Genomic DNA, 19,174 nt, shown 5'->3' with positions numbered 1-19,174 from the left:
TCCCTTCTGCCCACTCAGCTCTCTGCCCTCTGACCCTTCACCTGGAGCTCCCCGGCTGTCTCCCCAAGGCTCCGTCCTCCTCCTCAAGGGGCTTCGTGGCTGAGACCCCACCCCTCTGCGGTGAGCAGCCTGGGAGCTGCTCATGACATGTGTTGAAGGCATTGGTGTGACACTCACCTGGGTTAAGTGTGGGCACAGTAGCTGTGTACGGGGACGAGTGGAAGCCTCAGTCCCCCCCACATCTGTGAGATGGGCGCGGTGACAGCACCCATTGTATGGGTTGCTCTTGAGGCGAACGAGACAGCCGTTGCCTGGCAGGCACCTCTCGGCCTAAGGTGGTAGCTCAAGCCTCCAGTAAAGACCCACTGCCACGTGTTCCAACTTGGCATCGCCAGTTTTAGCAAACGACGTGATTCGGCATTCTCAGGGTGCCGTGGGGGCCGCGAGGGGGTGCGGGGAGTCTTCCAGAAGAGACGCACAGGTTCCTCCCTCACGCTGCGCCAGGCGCGGGGACACTGGCCGGGGAGACGGGCCGGGCGGGCTGCTCAGGTGGGGTCTGTGCCGACCGCTCCTCTCCTGTCCCTCAGCTGTGAGCCTGGCCCTCCAGCCCACCTACACCTTCAAGATCCCGGAAGTCCACTTCCCGCTGCTGGCCCAGTGCGTGCAGGTGTTCTACGAGGACTGTGTCGCCCAGCTGAGCAAGGCCATGGTCTCGCTGGCGCCCGAGAACTCGGTGCTGCTGGCCAGGTACTTCTACCTGCGCGGCCTCGTGCAGCTGATGCAGGGCCGGCTGCTGGGCGCCCTCCTGGACTTCCAGAGCCTCTACAAGACGGACGTGCACATCTTCCCCGCCGACCTCGTCCAGAGGACCGTGGAGTCACTGTCGGGCCCCGAGCGCACGCAGGCCGAGCGGATGCCCGAGCTGCGCAGGCTCATCAGCGAGGTCATGGACAAGCCCGTGGACGCCCCCAAGGCCGACGACCGCGTCAAGAACTTCGAGCTGCCCAAGACGCACCTGCAGCTGGACGACTTCGTGAAGAGGGTCCAGGAGTCCGGCGTTGTGAAGGACACCGGCGTCATCCACCGGCTCTTTGAGGCGCTGACCGTCGGTACGAGGACGCACGCGGGTCGTGGGAGGCAGACCCTCGAGGGCAAGTCCACCAGCGGGGGGTGGGCTCTGCCAGCTCCCTGGCTGGGGCGGACGGGGGGCTGGCTGAGCCTCTGCGCGGACGGCCCAGGAAGCTTGATGGGATCTGTCCTGTCCCGTCCCAGGGGATCCACTCACTGCGTGGTGGCCCCCCCCCACCTGGGGACCCCAGGCTCCAGTGGGAATGTTTCAGACACACAGCAGCCCGGAGAGAGCTTGGCCAGTGCCAGGCTCCCCCGCCCCCCAACTTTCCCATGTTTACTGTGGTTGTCTGGTTGGTCCAGCACCCCTCCCCCTCCCCAGCCCCCCAGAGGAACGCGTCCAAACCGGACCTTTCCTTCCTGATGGTGGTTGGCATGTGTTTGCCACATGTGGATGTGTCACTTAGGTTTTGTGTGTTTTAAACCACTCCCGAATCACGTGGTGTGCGTGTCCAGTCCTGGTTCTGTTCAGGGCGGCGTTTCAGAGTTTATCGCGTCGCTGGCTCTACTGCTGAGGGTGTCGCACGTGAGGACAGCCGGACTGACTTCTCTGATGCTGACGAGCGAGGCTCCCCACCTGTGCCCCGAGTGCACGTGGACCTCTCTCTGGGACTGCGAGCAGCCCTCTGGGGGTGGGGTGGGGGACACGGTCCCCACGGCAGGTGTGGGGTCCCCCCGGGACAGTGCAGGGTGCTGTCTGTGGGAGGGTTTTGTGGTGTGGCGAGGGAGGGGACCTTGTGCCGTTGTTCTGGCCGCGCGTCTGCATCTGTGCTCCGGGCTGTCCTGGCCTCTCTTCTGACCTGCCCGGCAGTCTTGCCATTTTTCATTGGGAAGGTTCCCCTTCTGCCTCCTGTGCAGAAGCCCCTGTGCCCCGGAACGGCTGTCCTTTGGTGGTAACAGGTACCAGACACCCTTCCTCGTGACGACACCGCAGTTCAGTACGTGGCACCTGCCTAGTTTCCCATCCTTTCCACACACACGTGAGTCCCCTGCCCCTGCCAGGCAGCGTGAGGGACCATTTGTTCACGCCCCCTTAGTCTGATGAGGGCGCGGCCATCCAGCACCCATGGGGGCCCCTGCCTGATGACACCTCACACCAGCCTGTTGCTACACAGCCCAGGGTGGCCCATGGCTCGGGTGTCACTGTTTTCCTGGTAGAAGAGGGTCTGTCCCCCAGTGCTTCCCTCTCCTTGGCCTGAAGCGGATCCCACGGCCGCGCTGTGGGCAGCCAGAAAGCGTGGTTTTAGGGCTGGACACACGAGCGTCGTCCAGCAGCCCCAGATGCTTAGCGACGTGGAAAGGACATGCAGGAGGGCGTCCTGGGTGACCCGCGCTGGCAGGGACATCGATGGCCCTCTGGTCACTTTGGCTCCATTTACCCTGCACATGGGTCGCCAGCGGTCTTGATCCTGGGACATGTGAACCGTTGTGGCCCAGCAGCAGGTGTACACTCCGGCCAGACAGCCACGCGCGTGTCCAAACGAATGTGCCCAGGTTTCGGTCAAAGCTGAATGTCGTCATCTTAGAACGAACCGATGCGACCGAGGACACGTGTCGGAGGCTGACAGTCGTGGAGCAGGATGCTCATGGTGTGGCCCCAAGGCGGGGAGGCTGTCGTGGGCGGCCTTCGGCGTGGCCCGCGGGAGCGTGGGGCCCCTGACCCTGCCTCCCTGTTAGATGGACTGGGAGCATGTTGGGGCAGGGGTGGGGACACAGAGAGGCATTTTGGTGCCGAATTGGAGGCAGACGAAGAACGCGTGGTCTGTTCTCGTGGCCGTGGGCGTTCTGTTCATGTGGGTGCGTGTGGCAGCCCCCCGTGCGCACAGTGGCCGCCAGCGTGCATTGTCTAGATGGGTGCGGCCATGGTGCAGGTGGGTCCACAAGCTCACCTCGGGGGTGCCTGGCCTCTGGTGCCCCAGCTCCCTGAGCCCGGGGGCCGCCTCATGTCCATCTGTGAGAGGAGAAGGCTGCAGGGGCCCAGGTGGCCGAGGGTCTGTCCTGATGACGGAAGGGACAGGGCACTGGGCTCCAGGCTCCTCGTCCCTGCATCCTTGGCCCCCACGTTGGTTAAATGATGGCTTTGCGGTTCTCCCCAGCTCCCTCTCTCATTTCCTCAGCTCTTGGGCTTTTTGTTGCTTGGCTGTTGAGACTGTGTTTTCTTCTGCGTTGTCCGCTTCAAACAGCAAATGCTTCTGATTAAAACGCAGTTGCTCAGACTCACCAAGAGGTGTAGACGTAGGTGCCCCCGTCCAGTGGGGCTGTGCCGAGGAGCGTTTCCGAAGTGGAAGTGGGACGAGGACAGTTTTGTGGGGTCAGGTGCCGCCTGCATGTGCTCTGGCGCCCGGCCACCCAGCGTGGAGACCCCTGCGGCCAGGTTGAGATTTTCTCCTGAATGTCCCTGTGCCGGTGCCTCGTGGTGGCGAGGTCTGACTTGCCAGCTCTTCCTTTTGACAGCGGCAGCAACTCTCACTCTGTACCTGGGCGTGGCCAGGGCGCTGCCTCTGCTGACCTGCCCCAGTGCTGCCCCCTCTCACTGGCCACCCAGAGCTGTCATTCCCCAGAGAACCACAGCGGAGCTGTCACGGCCTCTCTTGGCCATTTCCAGCCAGCCCAGGATGGGGAGGTTCCCGGTTCCTGAACAGGGCGCCAGCGGGGACGGCAGACCCGCGAGCACAGAGCAGAACAGCGTGGGCAGGGGGCATCCTCCTGGCACCCACCTGCCTGTCAGCAAGGGCCTTCCGCTCCAGGCCTCCGTCTAGGGGCTGGAGAGGACCAGCCAGGCTCGGCCCAGATCAGGTGCCCACCTGGGCACCTGGAACAGCTGGGAAAGGGAGGGGCGGCTTTCCCCGGTGTTTCCATCCAGGGAGACTTAGGTCCTGACGCCACCTGCTGCCTCCGGCAGGTAAAGCGCTGCTTCCTAATAGGCAGGAGGCGGTAAGAAACCCTTTTTCTTGGTGACACCCAGGACAACAGAAACAGATTGACCCAGAGACGTTCCGAGAGTTCTACAACTGCTGGAAGGAGGCGGAAGCAGAGGCCCAAGAGGTCAGCCTGCCCCTGTCGGCGCTCGAACACCTGGACAAGAACGAGTGCGTGTACAAGCTGTCCAGCTCCGTCAAGACGAGCCTCGGCGTCGGCAAGATCGCCATGACCCAGAAGCGCCTGTTCCTGCTCACCGAGGGGCGGCCGGGCTACGTGGAGATCGCCACCTTCAGAGACATGGAGGTAGGAGCAGCCCCGGCGGCCCCGGGCTTGGGGGGCTCCGCGGCCAGAGCGGACCCTCGGACCCCGCCGCCAGCGTCTCACGGGCCGCGCCTCAGTTTGCTCACCTGTCAAGTGGGGTGGGACGGAACGGATCTAGTAGGGAACGCGCTTAGAGCCGTGGGTGTTCCTGGAGGGCTGCCTTGTGTGGGGGGAGGCACGAGAGCGCGGAGCAGGCTCGTTCTTTGGCGGCGCCCTGGGCAGACGGCATCGGAGAAGCACGGATGCTGCACCGCGAGGCCTTACGGGGAAGGGCCGCGCGCCCGCCCCCGCGCTGCCGGGTCTCACGTCTCCTCCTCAGCTTCCTGGCGGCCCCCGTTACTTATTTTGTAACGACGTCAGCGTCCTCTTCCCCCTCGAGGAACCCGAATTGAGCTCGTCACTCATCTTAGGCCTTCTTTTCCCAGGCGTGTTTCCTAAACTTGTAAGCGGCAGGTGAGGTGTGTTCATGCGGTTACTGAGCAGTGGCCGAGACAGAAAAGCACTAAAGCTGCTGTGCCACCTCTGCCCCCTCGCTGAGGCCGGGCCCGCGGACCCGCCTTCTCCCCGATTCCTTCGGTCCCCCCACCCCCCGCTTTGCTGACTTCTTCCCAGAGGTGCGAAGAGAGTTTTAGGAGGTGAATGAATGAAGCACCTTTAGACGCGCTGCTCAGCACAGGGAGCCCGACTCCGGGCTCTGTAATAACCCGCGTGGGGAAGGAGTCTGGAAAGAATGGATGTGTGTATGTGTACGGCTGACTCACTTGGCTGCACACCTGAAACCAGCACCGCATTTTAAGGCAACTCTATTAATTAATTAATTTATTTATTATCTTTTGTCTTTTTTAGGGCCGCGCCCGAGGCATATGGAGGTTCCCGGGCTAGGGGTCTAATCGGAGCTGTAGCTGCTGGCCTACCCCACAGCTCACGGCAACACTGGATCCTTAACCCACTGAGCAAGGCCGGGGATCAAACCCGTGACCTCATGGTTCCTAGTGGGATTCGTTTCCGCTGTGCCATGACAGGAACTCCTGTAAGGCAACGTTAATATATTTTTTAAAAAAGAATGAAGCCCCTTTACATGCTGTGGACGAGTCGTTTGTGTGGCCATGAAGGGCTGACAGATCACACAACCCCACGGGAAGCCTCGCTGAGCTCCTGGACGTCCCTGGGACCCCACTGCATGTCACCTGTTGCTGAGAACAGATCATGTTGGGGGGGTGGTTCCTGCTGGACCTCCCTCTGCCAGCCCCGACCCAGGCAGCCCTGACAGCTCTGCCTTCATGTGCCGACGGCAGCAAGTGCTGGCCGAGCGGGGACAAGGAGCAGTGCCCCTAAGTTCGTCTCTCATTAGCCCTGGTGTCCCTGAGGGCGTCACCTCACTCACCGGCCTCTTCTTTGTCTGCCTCTGCAGGAAGTTAGAAGCACCACAGTCGCTTTTCTGCTTCTGAGAATTCCCACCTTAAAAATCAAAACGGCGTCCAAGAAAGAAGTCTTCGAAGCTAACCTTAAAACCGAGTGTGACCTGTGGCACCTGATGGTGAAGGAGATGTGGGCCGGGAAGAAGCTGGCCGACGAGCACAAGGTCTGGGGCCTGGGCTGCCGTTTTGCTCTCACTCGAGCCGTGAAGCCCGGGGACTCGGGCCTGGCCCGGGCGCAGGATGGGCTGAATCAGATGCGTCTCATCAGCCGGCACTAAGGAGGCTGGGTCTGCGGGACCAGCGCAAGGCCCTGGGGACAAGTGCCGGGGCCGGCAGGGCGGTGTGGGTGGACCGTGGGAGTGGCTGTTCTGTCCCCCACCCCCGAACTACCCCCTCCCCAGTTCTGGTGACATCAGGGGTCGGGGGGGAGGTGGTGGGGGCTGGCCTCGGGCAGTTCTGAGTTGGGTGTTCTGGGCACCCCCGCTCTGAGCGGCTCTCCCCCTTTGCAGGGTTGGGTTTTGGTCGGGAACGTATCAGACCCCTCCCTGGGGGTGTCTGTACCCTGGGGCTTGTTCCTCCACTTGCCTCGGGCCTAGTTGATGCTTTGATTATTAATTAGATCACATCAAGGCTTCCTGGCCGGGGAGGGCACCGTGGACGGAGGTGACGCCGGCGGAGGAGGCCTGTCTTGTCTGAGTGGCAGGAAGGGGGGAACCCCACAAAATGGCCCCAGAGGATGGGTGGGGAGCCCACCTAGGGAGCGGCCACTGACTGGCGGAGACGGCCAGACTGGCCCCACCACAGCGGGAAGTGTTGGAAAGGGCGGACGGCTAGGGGCGGGAGAGTGGCCGTTTGCGATGGACGTTCGTGGCCGGAGGAGCCCAAGGCCATGAGAACAGAGGGAGCGCGTCTGTTAGCAGCGAGGAGGGGGGCCCGAGTCCTTAGACTCCAGGGTCTTTGACCTCTGGGCTGACCGTGTGGTTTTCTGCCCCTGGTTTATTTGGCACAAACCAGCAGAGTCAAACCAAAGCCCGTGGGCTGGCAGGCCGTGAGGACAGCCCCGCGGGCCCCCATCCCGCCAGCCCCTTTATGTGGTCTGGGTGGCCTTCGCCCTCGACAGGCGGGAGCAGTTGTGATGGGCGGCGTAGCTCTCAGAGCTGGTCTTTCTCCCTGGCCCTGCGTAGAGGAGTTTTGCTGATCCTGCTGTAAACAGCTGGCGTTTGTCTCAGTTGAGAGAAAACAATTCCATGACATCGGATCCAAATTTAAACTTTTTGGGGTGCTTTGAAAAACATGCGTCTTTAAAAGAACATTTTGTGTAATGTGACGGCGTCTCACGGCGGAGGGGCTTCCGTGACGTTGTGTCGAAATGCTCTCTGTCCTGTAGGACCCCCAGTATGTCCAGCAGGCACTGACCCACGTCCTGCTGATGGACGCCGTCGTGGGCACGCTGCAGTCGCCCGGTGCCATCTACGCCGCCTCCAAGTTATCGCACTTCGATAAGCTGAGGAGCGAGAGTAAGATGAGCCCCATTGGACGCCGCCGCAGCCCTGGTCTCTTGAACACGCGCCTCAAGTGGTTTTTAGCTGCTAGGCTTTCAGCAGTTAGAACCAATCCCAAATTTCTCAAAGATTTTTTCCTTTTATATTCTTCATTTTGGAGGAATGTCGCCCCCTGTTTGGTGTCTTTCCTTTTCTCGCCGAACAGCACCTGGGCGCTCGGCTCCCGGGGCCCCTCACTGGCTCGGTGTCTGTGTAACAGTCCACTTTGCACCAGACTGTATTGCGTATGGGTCCTGAATCTCGGCCGCCAACCACACAATTCCCGCCGGGTGGTTCAAGCAGAGTAGAAATTTGCAGGAGGCTGCTGAGCGGCTTGTGGAGCCACCACTGTGGTCCCTGGAGCCCCATGGCTGGACTCCTACCCCCCGCAGGGCTGTAGGGACCTCTGCACCATGACCCCGACCGCTGGACCTCACTGCATGAGCACTGGCGAATGACCCCCCCCCCAAAGCCACCTGTCCGCGACCTTGACCGCTGGAGCTTTTGTCTCCCTTAATTAGGGACGGAATCAGATGCACCCTACATTTCAGCTGTTGAGACCGCTCCAAGCTCGTGCCTAATCTCCCGGAGTTCACAGAAAAGGCTCTCCCTCCTCTATAAACAGTCACTCCTGATGCCACGTGGCAAAGCGGGCATCCCCAGTGCTCAGCACCCCTGCTCCCTTGCTCCCGGCCAAGAACCGCCTCCCTCGTGTAAAGCTTAACGAGACAACAGTCCGTGATCCTGGCCTAAGTTAACAGGGTCCACTCGTGACGAATGACAGAAGGTCGGAAAACGAACCTTTTCGAAATCCGCACCCCTTCCCTGGGGGAGGCATCTGGCCATGACCGGGTGGGGGTGGGGGCGGGGGGTGTGTGTGTGGCTGGCATCTGCTGGGAGGGGTGTGTGTGTGTGTGTGTGTGGTGCCGGCTGCTGGCATCTGCTGGGAAGGCTAGTGGTGCTTCTGAATGTCCTTCAGGGCACAGGACACCCCCAGGGCAGCCACACAACGGCCCCAGGCGCTGTGGGTGAGGACCTGCTCGCGGGTGGGTTCTGGAGAAGCGCTTGGGCGAGTGTGGCCAGAGCTGCACTTAAACCAAAAGCGACGCGAGGCATGGGTGGGCGCTGTCGGGCCAGGTCCATGCGGCTCTAGCTCAGCGTCCTCCTGAAGGAAGGCTGCACCTTTGCAAACGAGGCCGTTTCACCCCAGAACCTCCTCGGGGCAGCAGAATGAGCGAGGCTGCGGGATGACATGGGTTTCATGGAGCCTGGACCTCATGCCCCCCGGTTTCGTTTCAGTGCCCATGGTGGTTCCAAAGACGACGTCGGAGACACTGAAGCACAAGATAAACCCTTCCGCGGGGGAGACGGCCCCCCGCGCCGTGGATGTCCTGCTCTACACCCCAGGTACAGGCTTCTCCTCGCTCCCCGCTGGGCTTGGCACAGTCCGGCAGCTCCGACCTGGGTGCGCGGTCAGCCCTGAAGTGGAAGGGACAGGGGCGGGGGCAGGATGAGGGTGGTTTTGTCCCTGTGGAGGCGAAACCCTGAGTGAGCAGGTGCTGCCGCCCCATGAACACAGAGGCCAGAGCGCGGTCGTGAGGGACGGCGGGGGTGGCGCTGCCTGGGGCCTGTCGGGCCTCACCATCCTCGCCCGTCCGCAGCGCAGGCGCAGTGGATCAGGCGCTCGCTCACGCCCTTCGCTCTGATCCAGCCTCTTGTCACTGGGATGGAATGACTGTCCTTCCCGGCTGGTCTGCACATGTCACCACGTGCCTATGCCTGCTGGTGGACAGTCCCCCCTGCACATGTTCGGGGCCCCCGTGCCGCACATCCAAGCCGCGAGAGGAGGCGGGAATTGGCGCTGCCACAGACCCGAGGATAAACAAAGACCGGCCTTGTGTCACTGGCTGCCAACTGGCCAGACGTTTTTATTTGACGCTGACTTGTTGAGCGCTGCAGCAGAGCGCTTCTCTGAGGGCTTCCAGTGCCGGGACAGAGGAGCTCCGTTCGGGGCAGGAAAGAACCAGTGCGTCCAGGCGCCCCGCGTCCAGTCCCTCCGATGGGGAGTGACTAGCAGCCGCCGTGCGCTCTGCCCATCGTCCCCTTCTCTGGTCGGGGCCTCACCGAGCCGTCCAGCCATTCACGGCGGGCAGCTCACACTCCACACGGTTCCCGGTGGGCAGAGTTTCCGAGGCCGAGCTGCCCCCCAGCAGGAGAGGTTTGCCCCTTCCCCGAGCATCTAGAAGACCCAGAAAAGCAAGAGATCACGTGTGAACGAGAGCAGAGTGTGGCTGACCTCGTCCCGCTGCAGTTTATCCGGTCTTGGCTCTTGGTTGAGGTCCCGCGATGGGAGCACCACAGCCCGGGAGGCTTTCATCACGGCACCGAATGAAAGCGCTACTTTCCCTTAAGTTACCTGACTAGCTGCTGGGCTGCCCGTTCTGATGGGCGCGTAACGTCCCTCTGAGAACACCCACCAGGGCTGGACAAGGTATAAAAACAACGGAGAACGGTGGGGTCCCCCTTCCCGCGCAGCGGCTGCCCGTGCAGGAAGAGATGAGCAGAGCTTGGCCAGCTGTGTGGGGTCAGGGCCCGTTGGGAAAGGGGAGGACCGGCCAGGCCCTCCGAAAACTCCAGGAGTTGAGGGAGCCAGGCCCTACGCACCCAAGCCAGCTTCAGCATCCCAGTCTCTGGGGGCCTGAGACTGCATCTCAGGGGGCAGGAGGCCGTCTCCCCCAGGGGCCAGGACACCAAGGCAATGAAGACCTCAGAAAGCCTGACAGAGGTGGCGTCCCTGTCAGGAGAGCCCGTCTCCATCATAAAAGGTCCGGTGCTGTGCACCTGTGCAGAGAACACGAAGCCCGACCGCCTCAGGTCACATACGCCTGGCAGTCCCAGGACGCCGGAGATCTGAGCGTGAGAGCAAGAACCCACATGCGAACCCGACTGCTAGACGATAATTTAGGAGGATGTATGCATGCTCTGCAGTAAGGAAAAATTCACAAACAGCACACAAAAAACACGGGCCATAAAGGGGAAGGCTGGCGAATTTGACGACACTGAGGACTTTTAGAAGAAACTTTCAAGAGGGTGAAAGGGGTGGTCGCTGACGGGAAGGGACGTTCACGAGACCAGAGAGCCGACGAGAGGCTCATGTGGGCGTCCGTCAAGGATGCGCGCAGACGGCGGAGACTAAGACAGCCGGGTTCAGAGATGGGCGGGAGACACGCACACTCCACCCCAGAGGCTGTCCGTCAGCCTCCCCAGCAGCTGGGGAGATGCACATAAACCACGGCTGCAAAACCGAAATCTCCCCCCATTAGAATGGCCACGATGGGAACGACTGGGGCGGCCACGTGTTGGCGGGGGTGTGGGGCAAGCGGAGCCTGGCCGCGCCCTCAGGGGGCGTGCTGGTCTCCCTCCTTCCTCCTGGCCCGGCTCCTGCTCCTTCTGTTCCCCCTGCCTGAAATGCTGTTCCCTAATAATGGTAGGATCTGGAGCAGGTGTGAGAATACATCTGCTCCGGATCCTGGCTCAGTGATGCCATCCCACTGTGCGCCCTTGGGGCTGTGCCTGCCTTTGTATCCTGGGCACCTGGCATGGCACCTGGCACCTGGTGGGGCCTGGGCCGCGTATCTGAGTTGTGGTACGAACCTCATGCTGATGCAGCCAAGGGTTTCCTTTCACCATTGCGGGTTGCTCTCCTTTTTAGGGCATCTCGACCCAGCAGAAAAAGTTGAGGATGCCCACCCCAAATTATGGTGCGCTCTGAACGGAGGCAAGGTGGTCGTGTTTGATGCCTCCTCTTGGACGATTCACCAGCACTGCTTTAAAGTGGGCAATTCTAAATTGGTGAGTAAACCGAGTGCCATCAAATGCGGGCAGTTTCAAGAACGCTTCCAGATTGAGCTGTGCTTTTGGAAAGCCAGCGGTCCACCCGTAAAGGTGCCAGGACGCCCGAATCCCACAGCATCACCGCATCCTGCAAGTAGGAGGGCACTCGTTTTTTTATCTTGAGCTTTCAAACGAAATGGAAGCTTGTCCCGACCTTCACTTAAACGTTCTTGTTTAGTGAGCAGATAAGGGCTTCAGCCACCCCCAACTCTGAAGCCTAAAGATGGTTTTAGGAACGGAGAGGGCAGGGTGGTTTTCTCACATTTGCATTTCCAGGCGTGGAAAGCAGACGCTGCAATCACTTTACCATATTTGGGGGTGAAAACTGAGAACCATTTGAATCAAATTTGCTTGATCTTATAGTTCTCTTGTGGTCGAGAAGCCTCAGTTCTTTGGGCTTTTAGACTGATAACTTAGGCAGCATTATCTAACTGAAAGAAAGTAAATTCGTGCAGAAACCACCTCAACCCACCCTCCAAACCTGAGGTCAAGTTTTGGATCCTTAGCGGGCTTTTTGGAGATTTCTCAAGGCCTTGCACGGCCCTTCCAAAACCACTTCCTACATTTGATTCTGCGAGCTGTCACCCACGGCCAAGGCCTTCCTCTGACCTTGCCTGGAACGGTCCTGCGAATTCTGGTGTTTCCAGGGTGCGGGGCACCCCTGGGCTTTCTTCCCAGTGCTGCTACCTGTTAGCTCAGGACACCAGTGTCTTCCAGGACCCCCTCTGCTGCTCAGAATACTGTCACATCTGCTGCCTGATGGCTTCGCCCTGTCTAACACCCTCTGAGGATATGAAAGAAGCGGCCGTCGGCAGGGTTCTTGGCGGGAAATCCTCCTTTAACATGAAACGACTTTTTTTTTCATGTTTGATGTGAAGAGCAGGATATAGTAAAGTTTACGTACCTAAGTGTTCAGCATTAATTAGTATCAGTTTTGGGGAGGCCCTCACTCACGGCATGTGGAAGTTCCTAGGCCAGGGATCGAACCCAGGCCTCAGCAGTGACACCACCAGATCCTTAGCCTGCTGCACCACCAGGAAACCTCTAATGAGTATCAGTTTTGATGGGCACGTTCCACCATCTAAAAATAATGTGACAACCGTGGCATATCTATGCTTCCCGAAAATGGGGTGGAACAAATATTGCGAATTTAAATACATGTTGCTGAGAGGGTGGGGGATCATTCTTGAAACTGCTAAACCATCCCCCCCCCATGTTTTGTTTTGTTTTGTTTTGTTTTTGTCTTTTTAGGGCCGCACCTGTGGCATATGGAGGTTCCCAGGCTAGGGGTCAAATCAGAGCTGCAGCTGCCGGCCTACACCACAGCCACAGCAACTCGGGATCCAAGCCACGTCTGTGATCTACACCACAGTTCCCAGCAACGCCAGATCCTTAACCCACTGAGCGAGGCCAGGGATCGAACCTGTGTCCTCATGGGTCCTAGTTGGGTTCATTACCACTGAGCCATGACAGGAACTCCCGCCCCCCACACCATGTTTAAATAATGAGCCTCAGATGTCAAAGGGACAGGATCTGAGGCACATTAAAGCAAAAAATATCTACAAAAGTCTAATGATGTGTTAGAACAAATGGGAAACAAGGAAGAGAAATTAAGGACATTATTCTTATTCTAAAACTTAATTTTTTCCTCTTGGTTCTCAGTTACAAGCATTTCAAAGACTGCTTAATAATAGAATGACTTTTAAAATCCTGGTGAAAATAAAAAGCTGCATTTTGTATCACTCTCTACTGCTCCCCAATCAGGCCAGGTAACAGTTAAATCAGAAAGTTGTCCCAATTATCTGAAAATATCTTCCCACTTGTTTCACAGAGATATTTTATACCATTCAACAAGAAAGAAAGTTAGCCAATTATCTCTAGAAAATGCTGCCTCCTGAATTTCCAAGTTCAAAGTGGTTTCTAAGCTATCTTTGGGTCACGAAAGAAAGACATTTTACTGAAATTGTAACACTTCTCAGGTAGATGCCACAAAAGAAAGGGCTTTTAAAAATGATTAATTCTGAAATCAGCAAGGTAGCATCTTTTTCTAACTTATGAGAATATTTATTGGTGAAATTAAAACTCTCCGTAAAAATAAACTCTTTCTTCTGCCTTAAAGAGAAGGAAGAGTTTGCCACCGTTGATGCTGATTACACTGGCATTACATCTAGTCAACCCTCCAGCGGGATGTAACTGCCACGCTTGGAAATCTGCTTATATTTGAAAATCTTAGACATTTGTTCAGTTACCAGTAAAGGCTGCCCACCTTGTGAGTGAAGCTGGACACCAGCCCAGGAAGTTCTGGGAGAAGGCAGTTTAGGGGATGTGACCAGCTGGTTGAGATGTGCGGGCGGACACAGCTCTTTTTCACATGCTCGTGTGGCTTTTATAACTCTTCAATGTTTTAGTTCTTTTTTTTTTTTTTTTTTTTAATGGCCCCAGGCCATTAAGGAAGTTCCCAGGCCGGCAAAACCGGATCCTTTTAGCCCCCTGGACCGGGCTGGGACTGAACCCACAGCTCTGGAACAACCCGAGCCGCTGCGGTCAGACTCTTAACCCACTGCTCCACAGAAGGAACTCCCAGCATGTTAGCTCTTAATTTCTAATTTCACAAGGTCTAGCAATAACCCCTGGCATTGAGCTTGCTAAGCCAGAATCCCAGAGAACTCACTCTGGCTGCAGAGAGCGCTCAGCTTTGTTTGTGGTGGAGACACAACCGGGCCTCCTTACTGCAGATTTCACATCTCCCTCCCTGTCGGCATTTATCTGTAAGTGCAGGATAGATGCTCACGGTTTAATGGTTTTCCGAAGACATGCCTGTGTGCAGAGCAGGGAAGGGTGAGTCACTGCGTCTTACCAGCTAGGCGACTCTGCCTTCTGGGTTCAGCCCAAACTGTAGACAGGTGTCCTTTCATGGCTAGTTAGTGCCTTTTATTATGCTCTTGCTGTTTAAAACGATGCCCTAGTGTACAGCTGAAGTGCCGGGAAAACACGTGCATTAGACAAGCTTGACCAGGACGTGTTCCGTTCTGATGAGCCGGCGGGGTGCAGCTGACCCTTGAACAACGGGGAGTCGGGGCGCCAGCCCTCTGCACGGTCGACGGTCCAGTGTGACTTTCCTGTCAGTGCCGCGCGTCCTTCGTTCTGTGTCCGCGGGCTCGTGCAGGGCTGCAGGATGTCTTTAGTGAAGACAGCCCATGTGTAAGTGGAGCCTCACAGTCCAACCCACGTTGTCCAAGGGTCAAGTGTGTATCAAATAAGGTGACCTTAGGCAGGCAGATGACGTTCTGATCGGGTGGCAACAGGGCGAACGGGGGGCATCGGAGCCTGCTGGTCCTGGGAGCGGCCAGCGCCGGGCCGCGAGCGCTCGGGTCGTAACCCTGTGCCTCTGCCTCTCTCCTGGCCCCGGTCAGAACTGCATGGTGATGGTGGAGCAGAGCCAGGTGTGGGTCGGCTCCGAGGACTCCGTCATCTACATCATCAACGTCCACAGCATGTCCTGCCACAAGCAGCTCACGGACCACCGCGCCAGCGTCACGGGCTTGGTGGTGCAGGACGGGGCGCCCAGGTTCGGCTGGTCCCCGGGGAGGGAGGGCGGGCTGCCTGGCGCTGGGGCGGCCCGGGGCCCGGGGGGGAGGGTTCACCTCGCTGCGGGCGATCGCCTGCGGGGCCGGGCAGGGAAGCGGGTCTGGAAGGAGGCGTCAGGGCATTCTTGTCCGTCTCTGGCCACGGGTGCAGAGAAGTTGTTTCTGGTGGCCACCTCCGGGGACGCACCGTGGTCCTGGCGGCTGGCACTCAGCCTTCCCGGCTGTTGCTTGGCTTCTGGTGTCTGCCTGTCGGGGTCCCTGTGTCTCTTCGTATAAGGTCACTGCCATGTTAGATGAGGGTCCATTTGAGGGCGTCCTTTAACTCCCTCTGTAAGGGCCCCACTTCCAAAGCAGGTGGCCTTGTGAGGAACCGGGGTCCTGGGGGTAGGACTTGAATGTGTCTTTTTCGGGGACGTGATTCACCATAGGCTGTGTTTCTTACCTCATTCCCTCCCTGTCTTTGGTGCATCAAGGCCTGCTCCCTGAAGGCAGCCCCGTGTCTCTTCTGCTCTCTGCTGTGTCCCACTTTTGGGACAGGGGCCGGGAGAACTGGGTGGGTCCCCCCCCCCAGTGAGGTGTGCCCAGGCCACCACCCTGAACGGGCACAGCCCCTCCTGGACATGGGGCCATGGCTCTGAAGCTTTCTGCTCATCCCTCATGTCTCAGGGGGGCCCTTGTCCTCAGGCAGGGGGGCCGAGGTTCTCACCCGGAGATTAAAGGCCATCAGTGGGGCAGGGGCCGTACTCGGTACCGGCCAAGCCCACCTCCCCTGCAGCTGCCAGTCACCGACCCTGCGCTTACCCTTGACCTGGAGCAGCGAACACCAGGGGAGGTGCCGGGTGGGCCCAGGGACCCCCCCCCTTCCCGCTGCCTCCCCCAGCCTCACTCCGGCCACCTTGACCGTGTCTGTCCCCCGCCATCGTGCTGTGCCTGCTTGCCCTGGAGGTCACTCTCTTCTCTCTGGACGAAGACTCACGGGGATGTCGGGGCCACGGTGAAGTGTGTGCATTTGCCCTGCAGCGCCGTGTACTCGTGCAGCGCGGACGGGACGGTGCTGGCCTGGAACGTGAGCTCGCTGCGGGTGACCAGCAGGTTCCAGGTGCCGGGAGACGGGCTCTCGTCCATCACCCTGTACAGAGACCGCCTGTGGTGCTGTAAGTTCTGCCCTGGCCCTCAGGCCTGCCGGGCTGGGAGAAGGCGACACCGGCAGCCACGGCCCGTTGCCTTCAGTTCACGTGTCCCCACTTGGACTGGGAGGTCTGGCTCCTCTGGGCGCCCGGCTCCCCGCTCCCCTCCTGAGTCTGCCCCAACCTTGCAGCTGACGGGACAGGACGCCCCCGCCTCTGCTTTCCCTGTGTCCCCCGGGGTTGCTGCCACTCCTTCCGACAGCCCTCGCTGGCCCTGTCACTTGTGGATCTGAGCAGGGCCCTTTGCAGGGGAGTGGCGGGGAGGTGCAGACCTCATCAGCAGGTGGTGGCTGCTGGCCGGTGTTCTGTATTTCTGGGCATCACCGCAAAGGCGGCCTGCCCTCCGAGGGCTCCCCTGGCATGTGCCAGGGGACAAGAGTGATGGTGTGAATACTTAAGTTGAAGCACATCTGACAAAGGATGCGCTGCACAAGATGCAAGTGTGCCGTCGTGTCTCGACGGAAGTACCCCCCACGTAACCCTGACAACCGCAACACAGGGCGTTTCCAGCACAGCTCCCCGACCCTCTGCAGGAAACGACAGTTCGGGAGCCTGTCTTGGGTTTGCTTTGCTTGTTCCAGAACGTTCCATAAGTGGACTCTAAGCAGGTATTCTTTTCACCTGGCTCAGTTCCACCACAGTGTTTTTCAAAGGACTCACCCATGAGGCTGGGGTAGCAGTAGTGCGTTGGTTTTGTGGCCCGGGTGCTGCAACGCCGTTACCCATGTGCTGCTGGGGGTGGACCTGGGTTAACGGGGTCTCAGCGTTGAAGACGATGCCACTCTTGCCCGGAGCGGCCGCCCTGTCTCCTGTCCCCACGGGCGGTCCGTGTGGCTTCTCGTGCCTCGACGCCGGCACCACAACCTGACAGGGTCTGTGCTTTGCCCTCGTTGTCCTGGTGGGTGTGAGCTGTCACCTCCTTGGGGCTTTGGTGGCATTCCTCAGAGAGCATCTTTTCACAGGCTGTTGCCACCTGTGTCATCCTCAGAGAGACGTCTTTTCAGGTCCTTTGCCCGTCCGTCTGCTCACTTTCAAGGCTGTTGCTGGCATGGTTGAGTGAAAACTTACTTATTTTTCCCTCGTCTGTTCTTTTTTTTGGGTGCCTTCATTAGACTGAATAATCTTCTCTCCTGTCTTTTGAGCTCTATGGGTTTTGTTTTACTTTTTAGCAGTTGCTCTGAGGGTTGTGATATGCAACCTTAACGTCTCACGTCTGCCTTAAATACCTGTTACCCCACTTCATGTATAATGGACACGGTGCACGGTAGTAAAATTCCATTTTGCCTCCTCCTGCCCCTTGTTATTGTTAAAGGCAGGCTTTTATTTCTATGAATGTGACAAACCTTCTATTTAAGTTTTTTTTTTTTTTTACTTAAGTATTTAATGGTCTTTTAAAGCAATTAAGAAAAAATTATTTGTGCCCATATAGTTTCCATTTTTGGTGAGCTTCATTCCTTCTTAAAATCCAGGTTTCCATCTTGCATCACTGCCCCTTAACCTACGAATTTCCTCTAGTGTTTCTTAGCATCTGCGTCGGCTGTAAACAGAGCTAGGCTGATAGTTGTAATTTTTCTCCTCCCCGCACATCAGAAATAGCATCCGTTCTCTTCCAGCTGTGTTTGCTCCTGACGAGAGGTCTGCCGTCTTTCTCACTGTCCTCCTGAATATAACGTGTCTGGCTGCTTTTACGGTTTTCTCTCTGGTTTGCATGAGCGGAACTATGGTGCTCAGGTGTGAAGGGCTTCGTGTTTATCTTGCTTATGGTTTTTCTTTCTGGAGGAAACTTTTTTTTTTCCCGGTCTTTTTAGGGCCACACCCTCGGCATATGAAAGTTCCCAGGCTAGGGGTTGAATCGAAGCTGCAGCTGCTGACCTACGCCACAGCCACAGCACCGTGGGATCCATGCCACGTCTGTGACCTACACCACGGCTCACAGCAGTGCCAGGTCCTTAACCCACCGGGCGAGGTGAGGCATCGAATCTGCACCCTCGTGGGTGCTAGTTGGGTTCGTTAACTGCTGAGCCAGGACGGGAACCCCTTGGGGAAAACCTTTTACCATTATTTCTTCCAGTATTTCTTTTGCCCCTTCTCTCTCCCATGCCTTCTGGGATCCTTATTATATGTTGGTTGGACTATTCAGTAACGTCCCACAGGTCTCAGACACTGCTGTAATTTTTTCGTTCTTACTCTCGTGAGCTTCAGTCTGGCTGGAGACCTGAACCTTTCTTCTTCTGTCCTGTCTGCTATTAAACCCATCCAGCAAATTTTCATTTTAGTTCTAGAGTCCGAATCTGTTTTGTTGATGGCTGTTCGGCAGTTGTGATTTTGGTATTTTCATGAGAGAAAGTGAGCCCTGGCCCTTCCGCTCTGCCACTTGTCCCAACCCCCCTCTCCTGAATTACACACGCTTCACCCTCCTCCTTTATCTCCCTGGAAGTTTTCCAATATATTTGTCCATGTGAATCTAAAGCCGTTGCCTGCTGGACGCTGGATCACCTGTGGACCCACTTCTGTTTTCAGGGGTTTTTCCCTCTAGATTTTTAATCACATTTTCGAGCTTCGCATGTATAGTAATCTTCGTTGTGTCTTGGACACCGCTGATGGCACGCTGAGGCGACTCTGAACTGTAACCGTCTTTAAAGGGCCTTAAGTCTTGTTCTTGAAGGTCATTAAAGGACGGGCAGATCACCTTGACCCTGTGCAGAGGCTTGGTTCTCGGGTTTTCTAGGGTGAGTACATTTCATTTTGACCTTCATTGCCGGGCAGAGCCCTTGCTTCTTGTGTGGGCTTTGTTCTCACACACACGGCCCTTTTAGGGGTTCAGGGGAAGGCCCAAGCTGTATACCAAGCCTAAGAGGGATGGGCCAGAACTTGGAACTCTTACCTCCGTAGCCCTAGGAAGCTCTGCAATCTCTTCTCGGGTCTCGAATGTTCCAGTTCTGCTGTTTATACGTATGTTTTGGGGCCCCCTTATTTGGAGGAGATTCCCCCTCTGTCTGCAGCCCCAGAACATGCCCTCAACCGAGGTGGCCTGCTGAGTACTGCTGGAACCTCTGTTCCTCAGTGCCCCACAGAGAACTGGAGGTGCCCCTCCGGGGAGACCCAGGGGACGGCTCAGCTCGCAGCGTGTCCTTCGTTCTTTCAAAGACCACGCTCCTCAGCGTTGGTGGACCTCC

General features: G+C 57.8%; 1 protein-coding gene across 7 annotated transcripts in view; it reads left to right on the top strand.

Moving 5' to 3' along the window:
• Nucleotides 1-19,174, top strand: part of DENND3 (DENN domain containing 3) — a 47,366-nt gene that overhangs the window by 24,653 nt on the left and 3,539 nt on the right. For 5 of the 7 annotated variants that reach the window (XM_085021602.1, XM_085021601.1, XM_085021598.1 and 2 more), the window contains 8 exons: nt 588-1,109; nt 4,094-4,353; nt 5,783-5,953; nt 7,177-7,306; nt 8,630-8,737; nt 11,043-11,182; nt 14,638-14,792; nt 15,832-15,965. In XM_085021602.1, the coding sequence (XP_084877728.1) occupies nt 588-1,109; nt 4,094-4,353; nt 5,783-5,953; nt 7,177-7,306; nt 8,630-8,737; nt 11,043-11,182; nt 14,638-14,792; nt 15,832-15,965 (1,620 nt within the window). Of the gene's footprint in view, nt 1-587; nt 1,110-4,093; nt 4,354-5,782; nt 5,954-7,176; nt 7,307-8,629; nt 8,738-8,991; nt 10,318-11,042; nt 11,183-14,637; nt 14,793-15,831; nt 15,966-19,174 lie in introns of those variants that run through there. The other 2 variants (XM_085021599.1, XM_085021600.1) reach the window with 2 other exon arrangements.

The sequence above is a fragment of the Sus scrofa genome, chromosome 4 (assembly GCF_054392235.1).
Source record: "Sus scrofa isolate SSC_HxYL_T2T_F1_AM1 chromosome 4, Sscrofa_HxYL_maternal_Yorkshire_Landrace_v2.0, whole genome shotgun sequence".
NCBI lineage: Eukaryota > Metazoa > Chordata > Mammalia > Artiodactyla > Suidae > Sus > Sus scrofa.
The sequence above is the reverse complement of the archived record's forward strand: the minus strand, read 5'-3'. Positions and strand labels throughout refer to the sequence as shown.